The sequence below is a fragment of the Osmerus mordax genome, chromosome 21 (genome assembly GCF_038355195.1).
Source record: "Osmerus mordax isolate fOsmMor3 chromosome 21, fOsmMor3.pri, whole genome shotgun sequence".
Classification (NCBI taxonomy): domain Eukaryota; kingdom Metazoa; phylum Chordata; class Actinopteri; order Osmeriformes; family Osmeridae; genus Osmerus; species Osmerus mordax.
In genome coordinates this window covers 2,184,193-2,203,482 of record NC_090070.1, presented here as the reverse complement: position 1 = coordinate 2,203,482, position 19,290 = coordinate 2,184,193, and the positions used below count along the sequence as shown (strand labels likewise).

General features: G+C 41.8%; 1 protein-coding gene and 1 long non-coding RNA gene across 2 annotated transcripts; one reads left to right on the top strand and one right to left on the bottom strand.

Annotated features, from left to right (window-relative positions):
* Positions 1 to 4,425: 4,425 nt before the first annotated feature.
* LOC136965683 (uncharacterized) lies at positions 4,426 to 14,012 on the bottom strand. Its single transcript, XR_010879321.1, has 5 exons — positions 13,940 to 14,012; positions 5,311 to 5,361; positions 5,039 to 5,156; positions 4,882 to 4,943; positions 4,426 to 4,573 (listed from the first exon to the last, which is right to left on the bottom strand). It is a non-coding gene; the product is annotated as an uncharacterized lncRNA (long non-coding RNA).
* A 1,431-nt stretch (positions 14,013 to 15,443) lies between these two features.
* si:ch211-133l11.10 (rho-related GTP-binding protein RhoU) lies at positions 15,444 to 17,030 on the top strand. The gene is given in 3 exon segments (XM_067258908.1): positions 15,444 to 15,711; positions 15,882 to 15,940; positions 16,566 to 17,030. Coding segments are annotated over 3 exon segments (792 nt in total).
* Positions 17,031 to 19,290: the final 2,260 nt, after the last annotated feature.

Sequence of the window (19,290 nt, the reverse complement as noted above, 5' to 3'; positions counted from 1 at the left end):
CCAGCACCCTTAGGGCGTGCAAGGTTCTCTCGATGACCTTGAATGGTCCTGTCCATAAACGTACAACAGGCTTCTCCGAACATCGGATGATGTATTGGGGCAAGTGGGGCAGGGTCTTCAAGGGGAAGGGGGGGGGCAGACCACTCATAGGTCTGATGAGGCATAGGGGCAGATGGGGCAGGGTCTCCAGGGGAATGGGTAGATCATCCAGTGAGAAGGGGGGGGGGGGCAGGGTCTCCAGGGGAATGGGGCCTTAGAACAGGGGTTAGGTAGTCAGACCCGCCGGTCTGACTCGTCCTGAAGTAGAAAAGAGTTACAGTCCCAACATCACCTTATCTCCCATGATCAAGCAGTAACTGAGTCAAATGAGATGCGAACAGTCCAACACCAATGATTAAACACAGATATTGAAATCAAGAACCCATTTAAGGATTTAAAGTGGATATTCTTAAAGTTCAAATAAATCCCTCCTTTCACACCCTTTTAGGGTGTGACAACAAACACAAATTTAAAAATATCCCATTACTGATTACACAATGTTGGCATACAAATCAACAATAATGATGAGACTATGCAGCGTTATGGCCATGTGGTGAGGATACACTGGACACAGTGGGAAAACCCTAATGATGTTATAGGGGAAAACCCACCGTCACTCCACAGAGTGGACATTCGACATCCATGTATCCACGGCAGACCTGGACATGCTCACAGGCCCCCTTCACCACATACATACAACTTCAGCCAAGCTTTTAGAATTGTAATAAAATAAACTAAATTCGAAACAAATAGAAAAACCAGAAATTAGACAGGATATTTTAAAGTTGTCATAAGATCCCTCCTTTCATTGATAACTTTAATCAATACCCAATCTCCTCGTTTGACTCCTCCACTCTTTGGTTTACTGCTTCACCTGGAACAGAATTTAGCAGAAGACATCTCTTTTCTAGTTAGCATTTTTTATAAAATTGGTTAACCATTTGATTCGCCTCTTCATCATGCTATGTGAAAGGTTTAAGTTGTGGTATTACATATGATCTCCAATAAATCAATTCAAATGGTGTTATGCATCTGGTATAGGACTGGGAAATATTTCAATTCACTGTAAACATATCTATATAATTAGCAGGCAGTATTGACCCTTCAGTTTTCTTATTGTTGAGCAAACACATGAAACAGCATCTAATAAGACAGTATCATCATTTGATAGTCAACTCCTATTAGTCATGCCTAGAAATTACAATCTGTTTCTTTGTTCCCTTCTTTAGAAAATCAACTGTTGATGAAATATAAACCAAATAATGTTCTTAATGTAGCTATTAACCAAACATTTTTCCCAACTATATTTTCTATAAAGGTCAGATAGGTAGAACTTCATAACTCGTTTTGCTGCAGTTCAAAACGAGCCAATTAGCTCAAACCATCATAACCACAATTTATCAGACTTGATGAGTATTCCCAAATTATTTCAGAACTGAATGTTATAATAACCCTCTTCATAATACAACATTATCACAGCCTAACTGTTTATCCCAAACAGTATGCCAGGCTCTGATAAAACTCTCAAATAAAACTTAAAACCAAATTACAATTAAACTCCAAATAAAAGTACATTTAGTTATTTTCTCTTTCTCATTTTTAACCAAATTATATCTAATACCTTTATCAAAACTCTTAAAAACCCTAGATTTTACTATTTGACTTAAAATGCTATCCCATATACCTTCAAAGTATATTCATAGTTTCCTCTTCAAAACATCAGTGTTTAAACCAATCATCTCTTCACATCCACAAAACGTTCTTGTTTTATTTCATAACCTTCCATGATCCTCTCTAAACCAATCCTTTATGTAACTTTCCAATTGCATCCTCATAATTTTTCACATACATTTCCTCAAACCATTCTTTGACCAACACAGCTGTTTAGCGTTTACCGTCTATTCACTTAATTTTGCTCTAGTATAACTCTTCCAATTGTATTAGAACCTATTTATAAACCAGGGGTATACCCTCTGGGATAACCTTTGTAAGATCTCAACGTAACTGGACTCTTTTAGCCCCCACCTTTCTCCAACTCTCCTCGGGATTTCTGTAACTTCTTGGTCAAAGAAAAAAGCACGAGATTGATAAAAGTGAGTGATCTCACAATTTGACAACTTGTTAGACTTTGCACTGAAGGCAATTATGGTCCTTGGAGGACACCTAGTGGATTTATTTATTTATTTATAAAGAACGACAGATCTGTTTAAAATACCGTTCAACTCAACCCGATTCCACACAAATATTACTTTTTCACATCAATTCAATTCTGTAACCCCCTGTACCGGAGAGGACAAAGAAAAGACACACCACACTCCTCTCTATTTTTATTAAACTCAATCTGACTCCACACAAATAGACAGTATTCAGGGATTCTAACCCTTGGAGAGGACTCTAACCTCCCTCTGGACAAAGACAACGAGTTTAGGGACTCTAACCCCTGGAGAGGACTCTAACCTCCCCTTGGACAAGACAACGAGTTTAGGGACTCTAACCCCTGGAGAGGACTCTAACCTCCCCTTGGACAAGGACAACGAGTTTAGGGACTCTAACCCCTGGAGAGGACTCTAACCTCCCCTTGGACAAGACAACGAGTTTAGGGACTCTAACCCCTGGAGAGGACTCTAACCTCCCCTTGGACAAGGACAACGAGTTTAGGGACTCTAACCCCTGGAGAGGACTCTTACCTCCCCTTGGACAAGACAACGAATTTAGGGACTCTAACCCCTGGAGAGGACTCTAACCTCCCCTTGGACAAGACAACGAGTTTAGGGACTCTAACCCCTGGAGAGGACTCTAACCTCCACTTGGACAAGGACAAAACACAAAAACGGTTGATTTCCCACCACTGTTCGTTTGACTAGGTACGATGAAACATAGTAATCGTCTAAATTTGGTTCTCAGTACCGAATAGCAGTACTTTGAATTAACAGGTGTCTGCTTACCTTTTTTTTTAATGTTGAGGCGCCTCTGATGATTACGTCTGCCTCCTCGTACCGGTGTATGGGTCTTTCTCCCGATCTGTCGGTCGGGCCGGAACCCTCTGGACTCCCTCTTTTCAGCGTCGGGGTCACCATTTGAAGGATTCAAAATCTTTGTGTCTATTCCAATATGTAATGATAGTATTCAATGACACAAATCTGTGTTCTAGAAAGAGTGGTCTGGAGTCGCAGAGGTCCCATAATATCAGCTTTAATGCAGCAGTTGGAAATCAACAAGTACAGAGCTCTGGGGTTGTCTACGTTTCCCTACCCGCAACAGAGTTTGGGCTGGTTCACGAAGTCCAACTCGCTATCTGTCCCTCCCCAGCATATATTTATACAGTGCAATTAAAACAGAAAGATGAAAAGAGGGTTGAGCTTGTTCTCTCGTGTATCAGGGAGTTGTTCTTGCCTCCGCGTCCCACCTGCTCGGGTGCCATCTACACCCGGTTTCAAGGTTGTTTCTGAAAATGAAGAGATAGAGACACAAAGAACAGCCTGCTTCCCACACTCAGTGTGAGACCCAATGTTTAAGCCTGGCCACACTTCTAAGTTCATAACTTTAATAAGCACAATGCATAACTTTAATAAGCACAATATATTCTTTAATGGCTTTGAAAATTGCTCCAAATATCTCAATGAAAACCCTTCAGCCCAGTCATTTTGACAAGATGAAGGTAGGCCCTGCACTAAATGTTTTCAGCAAGGCAACATGTGCTGGCCTGAAATATATGGTTGAGAAGGAACAACGACCCACCTCTTACCGGACAACAGCATGGCTCCTGGGGCAGGTAGACCACTGGTTTGATCTCATGTCCTCTCGCCACCCAGTAATGGCACTGAGCAGGCACAAGATGGAGGAGTACCAAAAGGCCATCAAGTTCCTCCAGGACACGATCCAACTGTTCCGTGGGCTGAAGATTGGACAACCGAGTAGCTGGAAGCCTGTACAAACAGCATCTACAATACTGTCCATCCAAGAAGACATGCTGTCACAGGGACACTTGTTTGTGTTGACCAGCAGGTTTACCCAAGACTGTCTGGAAAACCTATTTGGCTGCATCCGACAGAGGAATCCAGTCCCAACTGCCGTGGAGTTTCACCAAGCACTGAAGTCAATTTCTGTTGGGCAGTTTTTAAGAACAACAAAATCAGGAAGCTATCAGGAAGATGAGAACAGCCTTTTGGCTGACTTTATGGATGCAAAGGAGACCTTACCCAGTCCTGCCCTGCGTGTGGAGGAGCTGATGGAGCGCAGTCCTGCACCTGACCTCACTAAAACAGAGACCTGCGCTCTCTACCATCTGACAGGATACATAGTAAATCAAGTTAACAAATACTACAACATTTGTAATGAATGCAAAAAAGCAATTAACAACAATGCTGACAAACCTGAAGGAGAGCACAGTACTTTACTAAAGCTGAAAGAATTCAAGCCTGGTGCGCTTTGTCGGCCGTCGCAAGAGGCCTTTGACCTAGTCCGGCAAATTGAGGAGCTGTTCCGAACCAGGACCAGTGACTCCCTAATGCATATCCAAAATGCCATGGATGTGCTGCAGAAGGAAGCTATGGTGATCGACTGCAGGCTTCCCTCATGTAATGATGTACAAAAAAAAATCACCAACAGATACATCAGGCTGAGGTTGAGAATCCCAGCAAAGCACATACGAGCTGAAAGAAAAAAAGGGCTCTTAAAAGATGGGCATCTTGGAAGTCAAAGCCAGACAAAAAGAGCAAAGAAGAACCAGCAAAGCCAAGCAACATCTAGGCCTACAACAACCACGCCACCATCAAACACTTTTATCGTTGCCATGGAGGTGCTCGGTCTGACTTTTGCACCAACAAATGTCCCACAACCTACCTTGACTTCAGCTTCTATAGGTATGTGGATCCCCAGGACCAGGGTCAACATATCTGCTTCATCTACTTCAGAAAATGCTAAGTTATGTTTGTTTGTGGTAACTGGCAATTTACATACTAATATCAGACATCATTCTATCCTAATCTTACAGCCTCACCGTCAATATCCCCACTAACCAGCTCCGTCATCACTCCGCCGCTTACAGGAATGGCAAGCTCCACCAGCCTCTCCATTGCTCCACCAGCTGCATCACTCCACTAGCCTCACCATCACTCCTACACAAACAGTAAATTGATATCATGTGTTTAATGTAAAATCTGCACTAACAGGTGCTACATAGCTGAAACTATTTATGAAAAAAATCTGTAATTTGGGAGAATTAACATTCCATATAATTGTTTATTACAACCTCTCCAACTCTCCACTTACCAGCCGTGTCAATGCAACAACCTGGTCATCTCTCCACCAGCCTGACAATACCTTGTTGCTGTTTGGATAATAATCATTAAAGTTGTCGTCTCCATGCAGTTATACTTTCTTTTTCTTGTCATCATCCACACTTGTGATGATCTTATCACAAGGTCATTTATCCTTTTGATTGATGCAGTAGTAGATGCATCTAGTTGAGCTAACTAGCAAGTGAGTGGACCTGAAATTCCTGCCGAGCGTTGAGAGCTAGCTGGACGATAGGGGACCCATTAATCTGAAATGCATTGTTGCTAGCTCTAATCAGATGTACTATTGATTTGATTCACATGACGTCACTGTAGCTTTGCGCCGCCATGTTGCCTACCTACTCGGCCTTAAGCCCAATTTATACTTAGGTCGCAGACACTTTTGAAAAGGTCGCCGACAGAAATGACGTCTCGGTCGACACTTTTAACCGTCGCTTAGAAGTGTCGCCTACCAGGAGAAATTTCTACTGGCGCGGATGTCGTCACATAGTGAAAAATTAAAATTGTCAGTTTCTCCGATTGATCACCTAGGCTACAAAGCGTTAACAATGTAACCATAGCTATGAATGTAACGGTAAAATTATTCTGTTTACGTCACGCGAACCTTGAGCACAGGCGACTGTTTTCCGAAGTATAAATGCAGCAGCCTGAGCGACACTTTTTTTTTTCCATCGGCGACCATTTCAAAAGTGTCCGCGACCGAAGTATAAATTAAGCTTAAGTGGCACTAAGATGAGTGCTAGCTAGCTGTTAGCCACTTAGCTAACAACTCGCTACCTAGTCAGAGTAAACTGCACCAAAAACATACATTTGATTTCTTTCAAATAATAAATAACTTTCCCATGATTAAATATAAGTCCTTGGTGGCCATGTGCCACACTTTCACGTCATTCGCCCATCCAGCCACAGCATATTGATAAACATCCGTACTCTTGAAAGCCTTCAAGCTATCCCCACTGTATGGGGAGGGTTATGTACAAGATAAATGTTTATAGCTAGCTCTGTCATGGTAAGCCAATTGGGACAAGCCTGTTGCAGATAATAAGGAACCAAAGAAAACTGGGGGTAACAAATAGGCAAAGGATCGGAGCTTAAAATGGATTTTTTTCCCGACATATCTCTGTCTCACTTTCTCATTGTAATCGGCAGTGTGGGCGGCCATACTGGGCGAGATCGGTAGTGCATATGGCGGCGGTCTGTTTGGAAGTGACGTAGGTGGCATCTATGAATAGGCTAATAAGAGTAACTTTGTATGCCAACGAACACAAATAACTAGAACTAATTTGACAGACTACAAACCAACGAACTTCTGGTTATGATACACGTGCTCTCTAGCTAGCTACAGTAAAAGTGTTGCTTAGCTCTACATTAGATACTAGACCTACAGTCTAGCTCTAACTGCATTTAGAATCTAACAATCTATAATCTTACAATAAATGTTATCTAAAGCTGGCTATATGAAATACTACTAATAACAATTGATATGTGGTGGTTGAAATATGAAAAAATGCAGGATTTTCATCAATTTACCAGCTAACTTGCTTCGGAGACACTGAAAATGAATGGGGTTCAACGGTGGAAAATACAATGTTTGGAACTATAGGTCGCGTGAGACACGTTTTACTTCCGCATTCCTCGATAACAATGGGAGTCTATGGAAGTGTCGCAACTCTCTTTTTCTATGGCTCTGCGTAAGCCTAGTGTTACTCAAGAGTTCAGATAACAGTTACATCTTAAATTTTTCCAATAGCTAAGCTGCTGACACGTCAGGTTCCTCTCTCTGCACATCCTGCTCTCCCTGACTGCTGGTGAAATCCTGACTACCGTATTTTTCGGAAGTATCAGTCGCATCAGTCAAAAAATGCGTAATGAAGAGGAAAAAAAACATATATAAATCGGACTGGACTATAAATCACATTTATTTCACAAAATCCAAGACCAAGAACAGACATTTATTCTGGAAAGTAAAGTTATTTAACTACACAATAGCACACAGAACAACAGGCTGAATAGGTGTCCGGTATGTTAACGTAACACATTAACAGTTATTCAGCTACACAATAGCATAAAGAACATACCTGGGAGGCAAAAAAAGGCTAAATTAACATAACAAGCTAGCGAGTCCAACCAGCAAGTTACGGGTAGTTCACCAAGCTCCCGATCTCATTCCACATCACTGATTCCGTTGAACTCATTGGTTCATGTCAGTCAGAATAAATTAACATTTAAAAACATGTTAAATTATATATATTTTAATATATAAGTTGAACCTGACTACAAATCGCAGGTTTTGAGGAGACAGATGACACAATCTTGCCCACATGGCTACACACCTCTCCATTGCTGCACAGATCCAGAGACATTCCATTATCATGGATAATTGCAAGCATTGTAAAAGCTTATCCAAATGCTAATATCAATGAAACATGGCTGTATTTTTAGCCTGCCTTACTTACCCTGCCATGCAACTGCAATGCCCACTGTGGACTTTGCCGGACTTAGTCGCAACAATCCAAGCGGAGTAGCGCTTGTAAAGCATCTGACCTACCTCAATTTCCCCGCAACCACACAGGTTCAATTCACAATTAAAATTCTTATATGTAAGGATGCTTTTAACTTTTTCAGAGTGGAAATAGTTATAGGAATCCAAGTTGTGATAAGCCTTGAACGCCTCCCTTGTATATGTAGCCGGTGTGTATCGGTGAAACTCACTCCTCAGGTATGTAACAGGCCACCCGCGTCAACGAATTGCTAGCTTTTCGTTGGCGTAGTTGGTAGTGGTGGCGCTTGGGAAGCCAGAGGTGGCAAGTTCGAACCCAGTGCGGGACGATTTGCCCGATACCTCTGACGGAGCTTGCAAGACCACGTCTGTTACACTGGTGCCGTGACCCGGATCGCTAGGTTAGCATCAGCTAACCGGCCGGAGTGAGTTTGAGGGGTGAATGTAGCCGGTGTGTATCGGTGAAACTCACTCCTCAGGTATGTAACAGGCCACCCGCGTCAACGAATTGCTAGCTTTTCGTTGGCGTAGTTGGTAGTGGTGGCGCTTGGGATGTCAGAGGTGGCAAGTTCGAACCCAGTGCGGGACGATTTGTCTGATACCTCTGACGGAGCTTGCAAGACCACGTCTGTTACATATATACACATTCCCTCTTGAATAGGTATTCAAAGATATGCACCTGACTGATCTCCGGTAAATCACACAGGTCTGTAGAAAAACATTCTTGTCTCAACTTTTTGTTGAACAGGTCTGGTAGTGTAATGTTATTGCATTTCAGTTTGTCCAAGGAATGGCTCTTTTCTACGACTGGTAACCCTATATAATACTGGCTAGACATACTTTTAATTAGCTGGCTATATAGTAACTTTTAATTAGGTGGCTATATAGTAACACACTTATCATAAATAGCTAATTCTGTTGTTATCGAGTTTGCCGGAAGTTAACTTTGAGCCATAACAACGCACATGCGCAGTAACGTTTGTTTATGTTGTCATCTTGAAACCGTCTGTATACTACACAGAATGGAGAACGGGTTGTACGCTCACAGGGTGGCTAGACAAGCTCCCTCGCCCTTTGGGCATGCAGGAGGCGCTCTCCCAAACCGGAGGCATGGTGAAGAGCCTTCCAGTGATCGGGGGTCCTCTCATGGCTTCTCAAAAGGACCTCTTAGAACTGTCTGAAGCTGTCATCCAAACTATACAGAGCGCACACGCACAGTCCACTGTGAGAGGATATGCGAAACGCTGGGAAATATTCTTTCAGGTGTGTTTCTTACAATCACTGTTTGACAAGGGACTTGTCGCGGATACTTTTAAGGTATATGCAGTGGCCGTGTATGCAGTTAACCTTCGTGCTGTGGGGGGTCTGATACAACGCGAAGGTTAAAAGAAAATACTTCAATTTATTTTTGTATTAGGTAAAGTTGTCGCAACACGACGCTGGGTCACAATGACTGAAGGGTCACAATGACCCGAAGGTAACCCGAAGGTACTGTCCATGGCGCTGGAAGCTCTTTGTAAGCCTTCATTTGAACCAATCAACAGCATACCCTTGCACTTTGTTTCTCTAAGACAAGCTTACTCCTTGCTCTGACTACGGCTAAGCGAGTGAGTGAACTGTGTGCCTTGTCCACACAAGCGGACTGCCTGATCATCTCGGTTGACCAGACCAGAGCAGTGTTGCACTAATATAACATTCATACCCAAAGTAATCAGTCGTATGTTCAGGGCACACAGCTGGTTGCGTGTTGGTTGATAACTTTCAAAGAAAAATAAACGGAAACGTAATATTTTGGTTTCAAACTGTTATCCTTTCACATGTTTACACAAATGTTAATGTTTAAAATGAACCAAATGCACATATTTTGACCAAGTACTTTTATATAATTGTAAAAACAGTTTGAAACCAAAATATTCCGTTTCCGTTTTACTCTGAGGTCAGCTACGACCCTTTTCAAGTATTTGTATATTATACAATCTATGACACAATCTACTTCAAAGGGACTTTCTACAATGTAGCCATTAGCCAATTAGCAAATGTAACAACATCATGAGCTGGCCTAACAACGTAAATGTTGCTAAAAATAGACAACTCAGTTTGAATCACTAGAATAACTACGCCATATGCATTTCCCAAGTACGTAGCCCCGGAAGTGACATAAATAAAAATTAATTGTATTTTGTGGCCATGATTTATTAAATTATGCGCACGTTTTACTAATTAGTTCCCTCGTTTTAGTTCAATCGTGCGCACGTTTGACTAGTTCTGGTCTGGTCATTTTTTTAGTAGGTACGTGGGAGGCCAGAGAATAATACATTGCAGTTGTCCAGTCGGGATGTAACAAATGCATGTATTCATTTTTCACCATCATCCTTTGAGACGATGTTACGTCAATGGAAAAATGCAGTTTGGATAATGTTCTTGATATGGTATTCGAATGAGAGGTCTGGGTCCATTGTAACTCCTTGATTTTTTACAAGTTGGCTTGGTAAGACTGATCTATTCGAAGTCCAGGGTGAGTTTGGACAGATTCTTCCCATGTTTTTTAGGTCAAACAATTTGCACATCTGTTTTATCCGAGTTGAGTCGGAAATTCATCTATGTTCTTATTGACACGTTTCAAGAGCGTGTGGTAGTTCTCCAGGCTTTAGGGACATGTATAGATGGGCGTCATCTGAATAGCAGTGAACATTTCCTTCTGAGCAGCATTTCCTGGAGGCAGCATGTAGAGAGGAAATAGAGGGCCTAGGACAGAACCCTGCGGTACTCCTGGATGACTGGCCGTCATAGTGGACAAATTGTGATATGTCAGATAGATACGATCTAAACCACTGGAGTGCCGTACCAGAGATCCCAACATAGTTCTCCATACGTTCCACGATAATTTGGTGATTCACAGTGTCAAATGCTGCAGTATTTAGGTCCAGGAGAACCAGGACAGAAATAGAGTCTGCATCATAGGCCAATAGTAGATCATTGACTATCTTGGCGAGTGCTGTTTCAGTGCTGGTGAGGACGAAATCCGGACTGGGGGGGTTCATACAACTGATTTGAAGAAAGGTGTTCAGTGAACTGTTGTACCAAAACATTTTCAAGAATCTTTGAGAGAAATGGCTGATTTGAAATTGGTTTGCAATTTCTGAAAGATCCAGGTTTGTTTTTTTAAGCAGGGGCTTAATAATTGCTTGTTTAAAATCAGGATTGGGGTCAAGAAGGCAGCTGGTGGGTTTTGATGAATCTATTAGTTTGAGGAACGCTTCCGTAGAGATAGGGTTGAAGTGGGTGAGAGCCTCAACATGGAGTATGCTTGGTATGGAGGAAGATTCTGTGGTCATGGTAATTTGTCTAGGGATAGTGTGTAGTCTGTCCCTGATTGCATATATTCTGTGGTCAAAAAAGTCTAGAAAGTCATCGGGTGAGAGATCAGTACTGACACCGTTTGTACTTTTCTTTGTGAGTTTTGGTATCAAATAGGAATTTTGCGTTGTGCTGGTTCTCTCTCATCAATTTAGAGAAGTATTCTGATCTGGTCCTGATTAGGGCTTGCTTGTACTCCAAAAGGCTATCCTTCCATGCCAGGTGGAAAACCTCCAGTTTAGTGGTCCGCCAATTACATTCCAGTTTTCGAGTGGACTTTTTGAGAGTGCCGGTTTCCTCTGAATACCATGGAGTCATTTTCTTATCTTTTTTCCCCCTAGGTTTGAGTGGGGAAACAGAGTCTAGTGATACCTGAAAAACCATATTCAGATTGCTAGTTTTAGCATTTAGTGATTTATTTGGGACGTTGAGTGCTTCAAGTGCTCCTGGTAGTACTGTATATTAGCCAGTTCCAGGGCTATGTTTGAGGTTATGCAACGGCTAGTAATAATTTTCTGAGAGCCTCCAGGGATCTGGCATAGTTCCATTTTGAAGGTAACCAGACGGTGGTCTGATAGTATAGGATTGTGGGGGTAAGACTATGAGGTCAGTAATCACAATTCCCCGTGTGAGAACTAAATCTAATGTATGCAAGTGAAGATGGGTAGGTTTGGAGATTACCTGGGTGAAGCCAGTGGAATCAATGCAAGCAGTGAAGGCATTTCTTCATGGATCTGTCTGGACATCCACATGAATGTTGAGGTCACCCATAATTAGGACGTTATCAGTATACATCACAAGCTCAGCATCAAAATCATCAGATTCCTCTAAGAAGAGGGAATACGGGCCTGGGGGGCGATACAGAGTGGCTTTACAAAATGAGGGGAAGGAGCAGGAATCGTAGGATTATTCCTCTTTAACGTAGAAAGTGGTTTCATGAAAATAATTTCAAATGTTTTGAAGGTGTTCAAAGATTTCAGGCTGAGGTTGAATCTGGAAGTATAAACCATAGCAACACCGCCACTTTTTAACCCTTGTGTTATCTTCGGGTCATTCTGACCCATCAGTCATTGTGACCCACCGTCGTATTGCGACAACTTTACCGCATACAAAAACAAAGTGAAGCATTTTATTTTAACTGTTGGGCTGTCTCAGACCCCCAACATTGCGAAGGTTAAAAGAAAATTATTTTTATTTGTTTTTGTATAGGGTAAAATTGGGTAAACACAACGATGGTTCGTTATGAACCTTTGGGTCATGTGACCCGAAGGCAGCACAAGGGTTAAGAGGCATGAAGTATGTGTGAGTATTCAAAATGTGCAAACGAGATGTTTTGGGATAGGAGTGGGGTACCGACACTGCCTCAATGGGAAAAACCACACCAGCAACCACACTGGCTACATTACAAGCTAAGCTATCGGGCCCCAAACAACCCGCAACATGCCTATCAGACTCTCTAAGAGACTGTGGCCTGGCTTGCTCTAGTGAGTGTCAGGCCTGCTCTAAAATAGCTTCAATGTTCCTAGACAAAAGAAAAGCACCTCTCCAGCTCAGGTGGAGCCTGTCACTTTTCAACAAGCCAGGTCTGGCCCAGAAACAAGATCAGTTATCTACAAATCCTAAACCCTGTTCTGTGCAGAAGTGAGCCAGTCAGCGGTTAAGAGAAACAAGTCTGCTGTAGATCTCATCCCTCCCCCTAACAGCTAGTGGACCAGAGACTATTACTCAATCCCAACTCATCTTTAGAGCAAGGTCACATGCCCGTGCTATATTAACCTTTGTGACCTCTGACAGCCTCAGCCTAACATCATTGGTGCCGAGATGTATGACAATATCCTTGTTCCTATCATCAATGCGTGCACCATGTGCCTTAGCTTTGGTCTTTTCCTTAGCCCTGGTGCTAGCCAGCACCCTAAGAATAGCTTCTATGTCAGTAGCTCGGACTCCAGGTACACAGTAACTATCTACTATACTACATGAAGTTTGTTCCAGAAGAGACTAAATAAGAACGTCCGGGGGGACAGGTCATAAAATGGCCACCCTGCCGCCCCCCCCCCCCCCCCCCCCCCCAACCTCACGGCAAAAAAATAAAATAAAAAAAAGACAAAACCCTCCTGAACAGAAGCAGTATAAAGCTAAAATAAATGCATTAGTATTTTTTTATAATGTCGTCTTATATTGTCATTTGTCACTTACGCTACAAGCCCCATATTCACATGTTGGGCCACGCCCCCATCAACAGCGCAAGACACAAACCAACGTACCTGCATTCTGACAGCGCTTCAATGGAGACTAGCAACTAACCACTGGATACCGTTAGAAAACTGCTGCTCTGAGTGATGCAGTGTGTGAGTTTTAAAATAGTAGTTTTTGACAATCAAGTGCCACCAAAAATAAAAGACTGGCCAGAGCTGGCCCCCCCCAGAAATAATGTCCTGGCTACGCCCCTGGGTATGTTGCGGATTGTTTGGGGCCCGATAGCTTAGCTTGTAATGTGTGGTTGCTGGTGTGGTTTTTCCCATTGAGGCAGTGTCGGTACCCCACTCCTGTCCCAAAACATCCCGGCCTTCAATTGTTAGGAATTATACCAATCTAATATGTATTCAGCCTTGGTCGCCCGTTGCCCATACTACTATGTTTGCACCTCACTGTTTCCGAGGAAATATCTCCTAAGGCTAATAACTTTAGGGTTGCTTTATTTGTGATTTCTAGTGAGTTATATGGTACAAATACAGCACATACTTACTTACTTAAGATTTGTACAGATATAATCTTCCATAAGGATCCCCAAAATGTCATTGATGCCGTTAGAAAACATATTGCCTTATACGCTGTGATGTAGGTATGAGCTATGCATCATAATATTATTATTTACTTTTATTAATTTAACTTTATTTGCAGACTCAAGGTCCAGATAGAAAAATACACATAACATATTACAAAAAGGGTACACATAAACATAAATACATACAGACATACTGGCTACCACATATTACATAAGGGGAACATACAAAACATACACACATACATACAAATATACATATAGCTCATACAATGCACAACAATTAAAACAGGTATATATGCGTATTCCAGTGTTTCCAGAGTTATCTGGTATCACTAAGTGCAGGGTTGGTTAAGGCGGTTAAAATTGTATTCCTTGACTCTGTTAATCGGCACATAAATCTGTACATAAAATTCCTCAGCACAGCATGGAAGGTGGGAACATTATTCATCACAAACAAATGGCTAGCACTGGTCCATCTTGGACACTTCAACAAGATTCTAAGTGCATCATTGTATGCCACTTTTATCTTATGCATCTTTGCTTTACTGTAGCTGCACCATAGGTGAGCTGTATACAGTGGAGTACAGTATGCTCTAAAAAGAGATGTTTTAACTTTGACATTACACATATGAAATTTGCATGCCAGCATATTTGCTTGTCCATATAATTTACAGCACTGACGCTGTATGTCATCATCGTCACATAAATCATCCCTGATGAAGTGGCCCAGGTATTTTGCTTTAGCAACTACTTTCAGCTCTTGCCCTGACAAGTAAAAGGAGGGAAGGCATACCTTCCTGTCCTCTTTAGTTCTGGCAATCATTACAACACTCTTTTTTACATTGAATTTGATATCATACTGTAGTCCATAGTTTGAGCAGACTCTAAGCTGCTGTAGGCCAGCACTATATGGAGACATAACAACTAAATCCTCTGCATACATCAGATGATTCATACACCTATCCCCCACCATACAGCCAGTCTTACACACTTCTAATGCCCTAGAGAGGTCATCCATATACAGATTAATAAGAACAGGTGACAATATTCTTGTCTAACCCCATTGGTAACTGGGAAAGGAGCCGAAGTTGTCTTCCCCCATCTCGCTTGCATAGTTTGATGGGAGTACCAATAATACAATATTAAATAAAGCAAATGTTTGTATCAGTTCTAGTTCACTTTGAAGGCACGCATATCACATGGCGTCTAGTAGTCTAAGCTTCTTACGACCATGAACACAAGAAGCAGAGAAGCCATTCGACTCATATCATGCTACGGACAAATCAAACGGTAGTCTTTGAACTTTGTTCAGCCGGACAGCTATTTGCAATCAAAATGCAGGCTATTTTATAATTTCTTGTTTAATATGTTATAGTCTGGATTCGAACAAAACTATCCACACGAGTATCGAGATGAAAATGCTATAGGAAATATATAGAAACCTTAACTATCTACTAGGCGCAAAATGATTCTGTAAGATATGGGGATGCAGAAAGCCCGTCGAGTGTCGGACCCGGTGTGTTGTCAGTTTTCTCCGGAGGTACCGAGTTGTCCAAAATACCGAGATTGTCAACTAAATTCGAAACGACGACGGTCAGGCTCCGTACCTGAGCGTAAAGTGAATTGCGTCCTCGTTGGAGATGGAGCGGTCGGCAAAACGAGCCTGATTGTCAGTTATACCACCAATGGATACCCAACAGAGTACATCCCAACAGCATTTGACAACTTTGCAGGTCTGTTTGTAATATGATATCTCTGTTAAATCATATAGCCAGTAGTGCGTTATTGACATCGACACAAACCATTCAGCAGTCAGTGCTATTGTACATTCACTCTATGTGATCCTCAAAACATGTATATCCTCAAACACAGTTTATAAATGGTTTTCTATCTGCATTAACAGCAATGGTTGTTGTGGATGGAAAACCAGTGAGATTACAACTCTGTGACATGGCTGGCCAGGTGAGTGAAATTAGATCTATACAGTCTACATTTTGATCAGATGAAGTTTTCAATAATTATTCTTTGTTTTCCTGTTCCAACATTCTGTGCTTGTGAATAGAAATGGGGATTTGATGAAACTATTAACGTAAGCCGTAATATAAATCTATCTAATATCGTTTTTAGGCTGATTTTAGACTCCAGTTTCAAATAGTTTATAATATATAGTATGTGGTTCAAACAGTTGTAAACGTTTTAGTAGACTAGTAATATACTAGTCCCCTTTTGGGTGCATCCTTAAAACCTCCCCTATTTTCTTCATTGCAGTTTGTCTGAGCATTTCTCTCAGACAGCACTCTGTCCCCAATTCCAAACCCTATATCGCCCCCTGTAGGATGTGTACAAGTGGTTTACATGACCCCCTGTGATTCTCATTGGTTATTATTGCCCCCCTTCAGTTTACATTTTAGACCCTTCTGGTCAAGACTCCGTATTAGAGTACACCAAAGATATACATTGTCGAGCAATAATGTGCTGTGCTTAAAACGTGTCACACTAGTCAGAAGGTGTGTGACTAGTTTAGAAAAAGTATTTTCTCTGTTTCCGGTCAATTTTTTTTTTTACGTTGTTGCCTCTTGTTATTTAGGAGGAGTTGGACCGTCTCCGGCCCCTGTGCTACAGAAATGCCGATGTCTTCTTGCTCTGCTACAGCGTGGTCTGCCCTTCCTCATTGTGTAATGTGACAAACAGGTGGGTGCCTGAGGTCCGACGCATCTGCCCCAGGGTGCCCGTGGTGTTGGTGGGCACCCAGCTGGACCTGAGAGAAGATGTCCAGGTTCTCATCCATCTGGCACAGAACCAGGAGACACCCCTGAGCGCAGAGGAGGGCCAGGAATGTGCCCAGGAGATAGGGGCCATCACCTTTATCGAGTGCTCAGCTCTGACCCAGAAGAACCTGAAGGATGTATTTGATTCGGTCATCTTGACTGGGATTCAAGAAGTAGACAGCATGCAGACTCTGAGGAAGAAGACACCTCATAAGATAAAAATCCTTTCAGAGTCATGGTGGAAAAAGCTAAGTTGTTTTGTTGGAGACCAGGAGATGAAGTAAACATCAAGAATACTCAGTCGTCCATTTAGGAAGTCCTTTTGGATGTTTTTTTTTTTACATTAGCATTTACAATATTTTCACAATTTACTGGATACAATGTTTCATCCAGAAACTCAGATTGATCTAAAATCTAAATATAGAAAAGTAATATTTTTTATTACTTTTAAAGGTAACATTTATTGTTTGAATATTCCAACTATAGAGAATGCGAAGTTGACGTCCCGCCGCGTTGAATTCTGGGTAAATGGAAAAACCGTTTTGTTTGGGCTCCATCTTGTGAGGTCAACGGACAACACAACGGACATATACAACATACATCAGTGGGCGTCTTGATCACATAGACTTATATATTAATAGACACAGCTAGATTTTTCTTCCAAGATGGCGTCCCCATTCATTTCTATGAAAAGTGCTCAGTGGCGCAGTGGGGCAAGCGAGAGCGCGATATGGACCGCGCCATCTTTCCAGACTTACTCGGCCGGTCTTGCGCAGAAGCTTGTTCCTAGCTCCAAAACTCGTGCATGCGTGCAACTAGCTCTATACGTCATACTTTGCGACAACCAGTCGCGAGCTTGTGAGCTGGAGCTAAGGCATTGCATAAAATTGTCAGAATGTGGTACAAGTCCGATCAAGAAGCAGATACATGTGAACTTTACGAAAATCAGTACTATTAGTACTGTAGTATTATATGTGCAGGACCTATACGTTTCTCTTTTTGCTTTGTGTTTTTAGTTTGACTGCTTAAGTTTTGTGTCGGATTAAAGAAACTGTAAACTTGAATATCTGGCTCCGTCGTTGTTCTAGCTCGGCAAAGCAAGCTAAATTAAGCCTACATATGTTACTATGTTACTGTATACTAATGATGATGAATGTTGCTTACTCTTACTAGCTTATTGTTAATGCCACCAAATATAGTCGTTATAACGACCATAACAATATTGTGGTTATCAGACATGATTTATACATCTTCGTCTTTGCTCCAGAATAACATGTCAACAATTTATAATGACACCGTAACATGCCACGATATTATAACTAATTATATTAGGCTATATTTACGTTTGTCATGCTATGAGCATAATAGCATTCATTACAAAATTGTTAAATGTTCTTTAAAATAACGGAAACTCTACAAACAACCGCCATGTGCAAACATTTGTAAAACTTGCTACAATAAAGCCAGGCAACTGTAGATTAACAAATCCTTTCTCCTTGTTCGCATTCAGCTCTGGTAAATCAGCGATTTGCTGATGTTCCCTTTTGTGCTCGTCCCCTGTTCGTATCCGCGAGCACGTTTCCAGGCAACTTTTCTTGACGTAAGTAAATAAATGGGGTGCTAGTTTACCCATTTCGGATTGGTTTCAAACTTAGCAAAAATCAGAAAAAATTATTCTATGAAAAAGCTAGTAGTATGAGCCAGGTTCGAGAATCGAACAAAAATTATTGGGGGAGATAGTTTTAGATATGTTGACTGGAGTTAATAGAATAAAAACGACCGGACGAGTCAGGTAGCAAATCGGAAATGCAATACCACCTAGACCCACCGGGGCCGTTGCCTCAATCCAAGGGGCGAGGGGTGGGGGTCTGCTTGATCAGCACATTTAGAGGCATCAGAGCCTGTTTAAGGAGAGCCTGGCCACTCCCTATTAAGCCCCATTGTACCGAATTTTGTTGCAGTTCCACCAGAGTTCCACTGGGAGTGATCACGGTCGAGTGCAGAATGAATGGGAGTCTATGGAGCTAAACGGCTAAATTTGTCTCTTTCACCTGATTGTCGTTGAGAAATCTCGGATTTGATTGTAGTTTTTGCATTTTCAACATGGATTACAGGTCGAAAGTTGAATGAACGAGTATTTATGTCCTTTCGATTTCTTACAGGGTAAGTCGTTGTTGCCCATAACACGCTAGCATTCTGCTAACGAATGCTGATTGGTTAGTGAAGGACTGACTACGACCAGAGATCCCGCTTGATGGCATCCAAAGCAGAATGTCGTTATGCCACTGCATAACTTCTATTCTATTTAAAAAAAAAAAAACATAATAATTCATAAGTATGCAGTGGCATAACGACATCTCTGACGTTGATAACAAACCAAACCGTTTCAAAATCGGTTGAAAATTGAGCAAGTTATGGTCATTTAAAAAGTACATGTAGCATCAACACAATGTTATGGGTGAGCGAATTGACTGTAGCAAGATGGCCGCCATGTGCGGACGTTCGACTCCGTTTTCCGGCAATGCGGACGAGACATCTACCCTT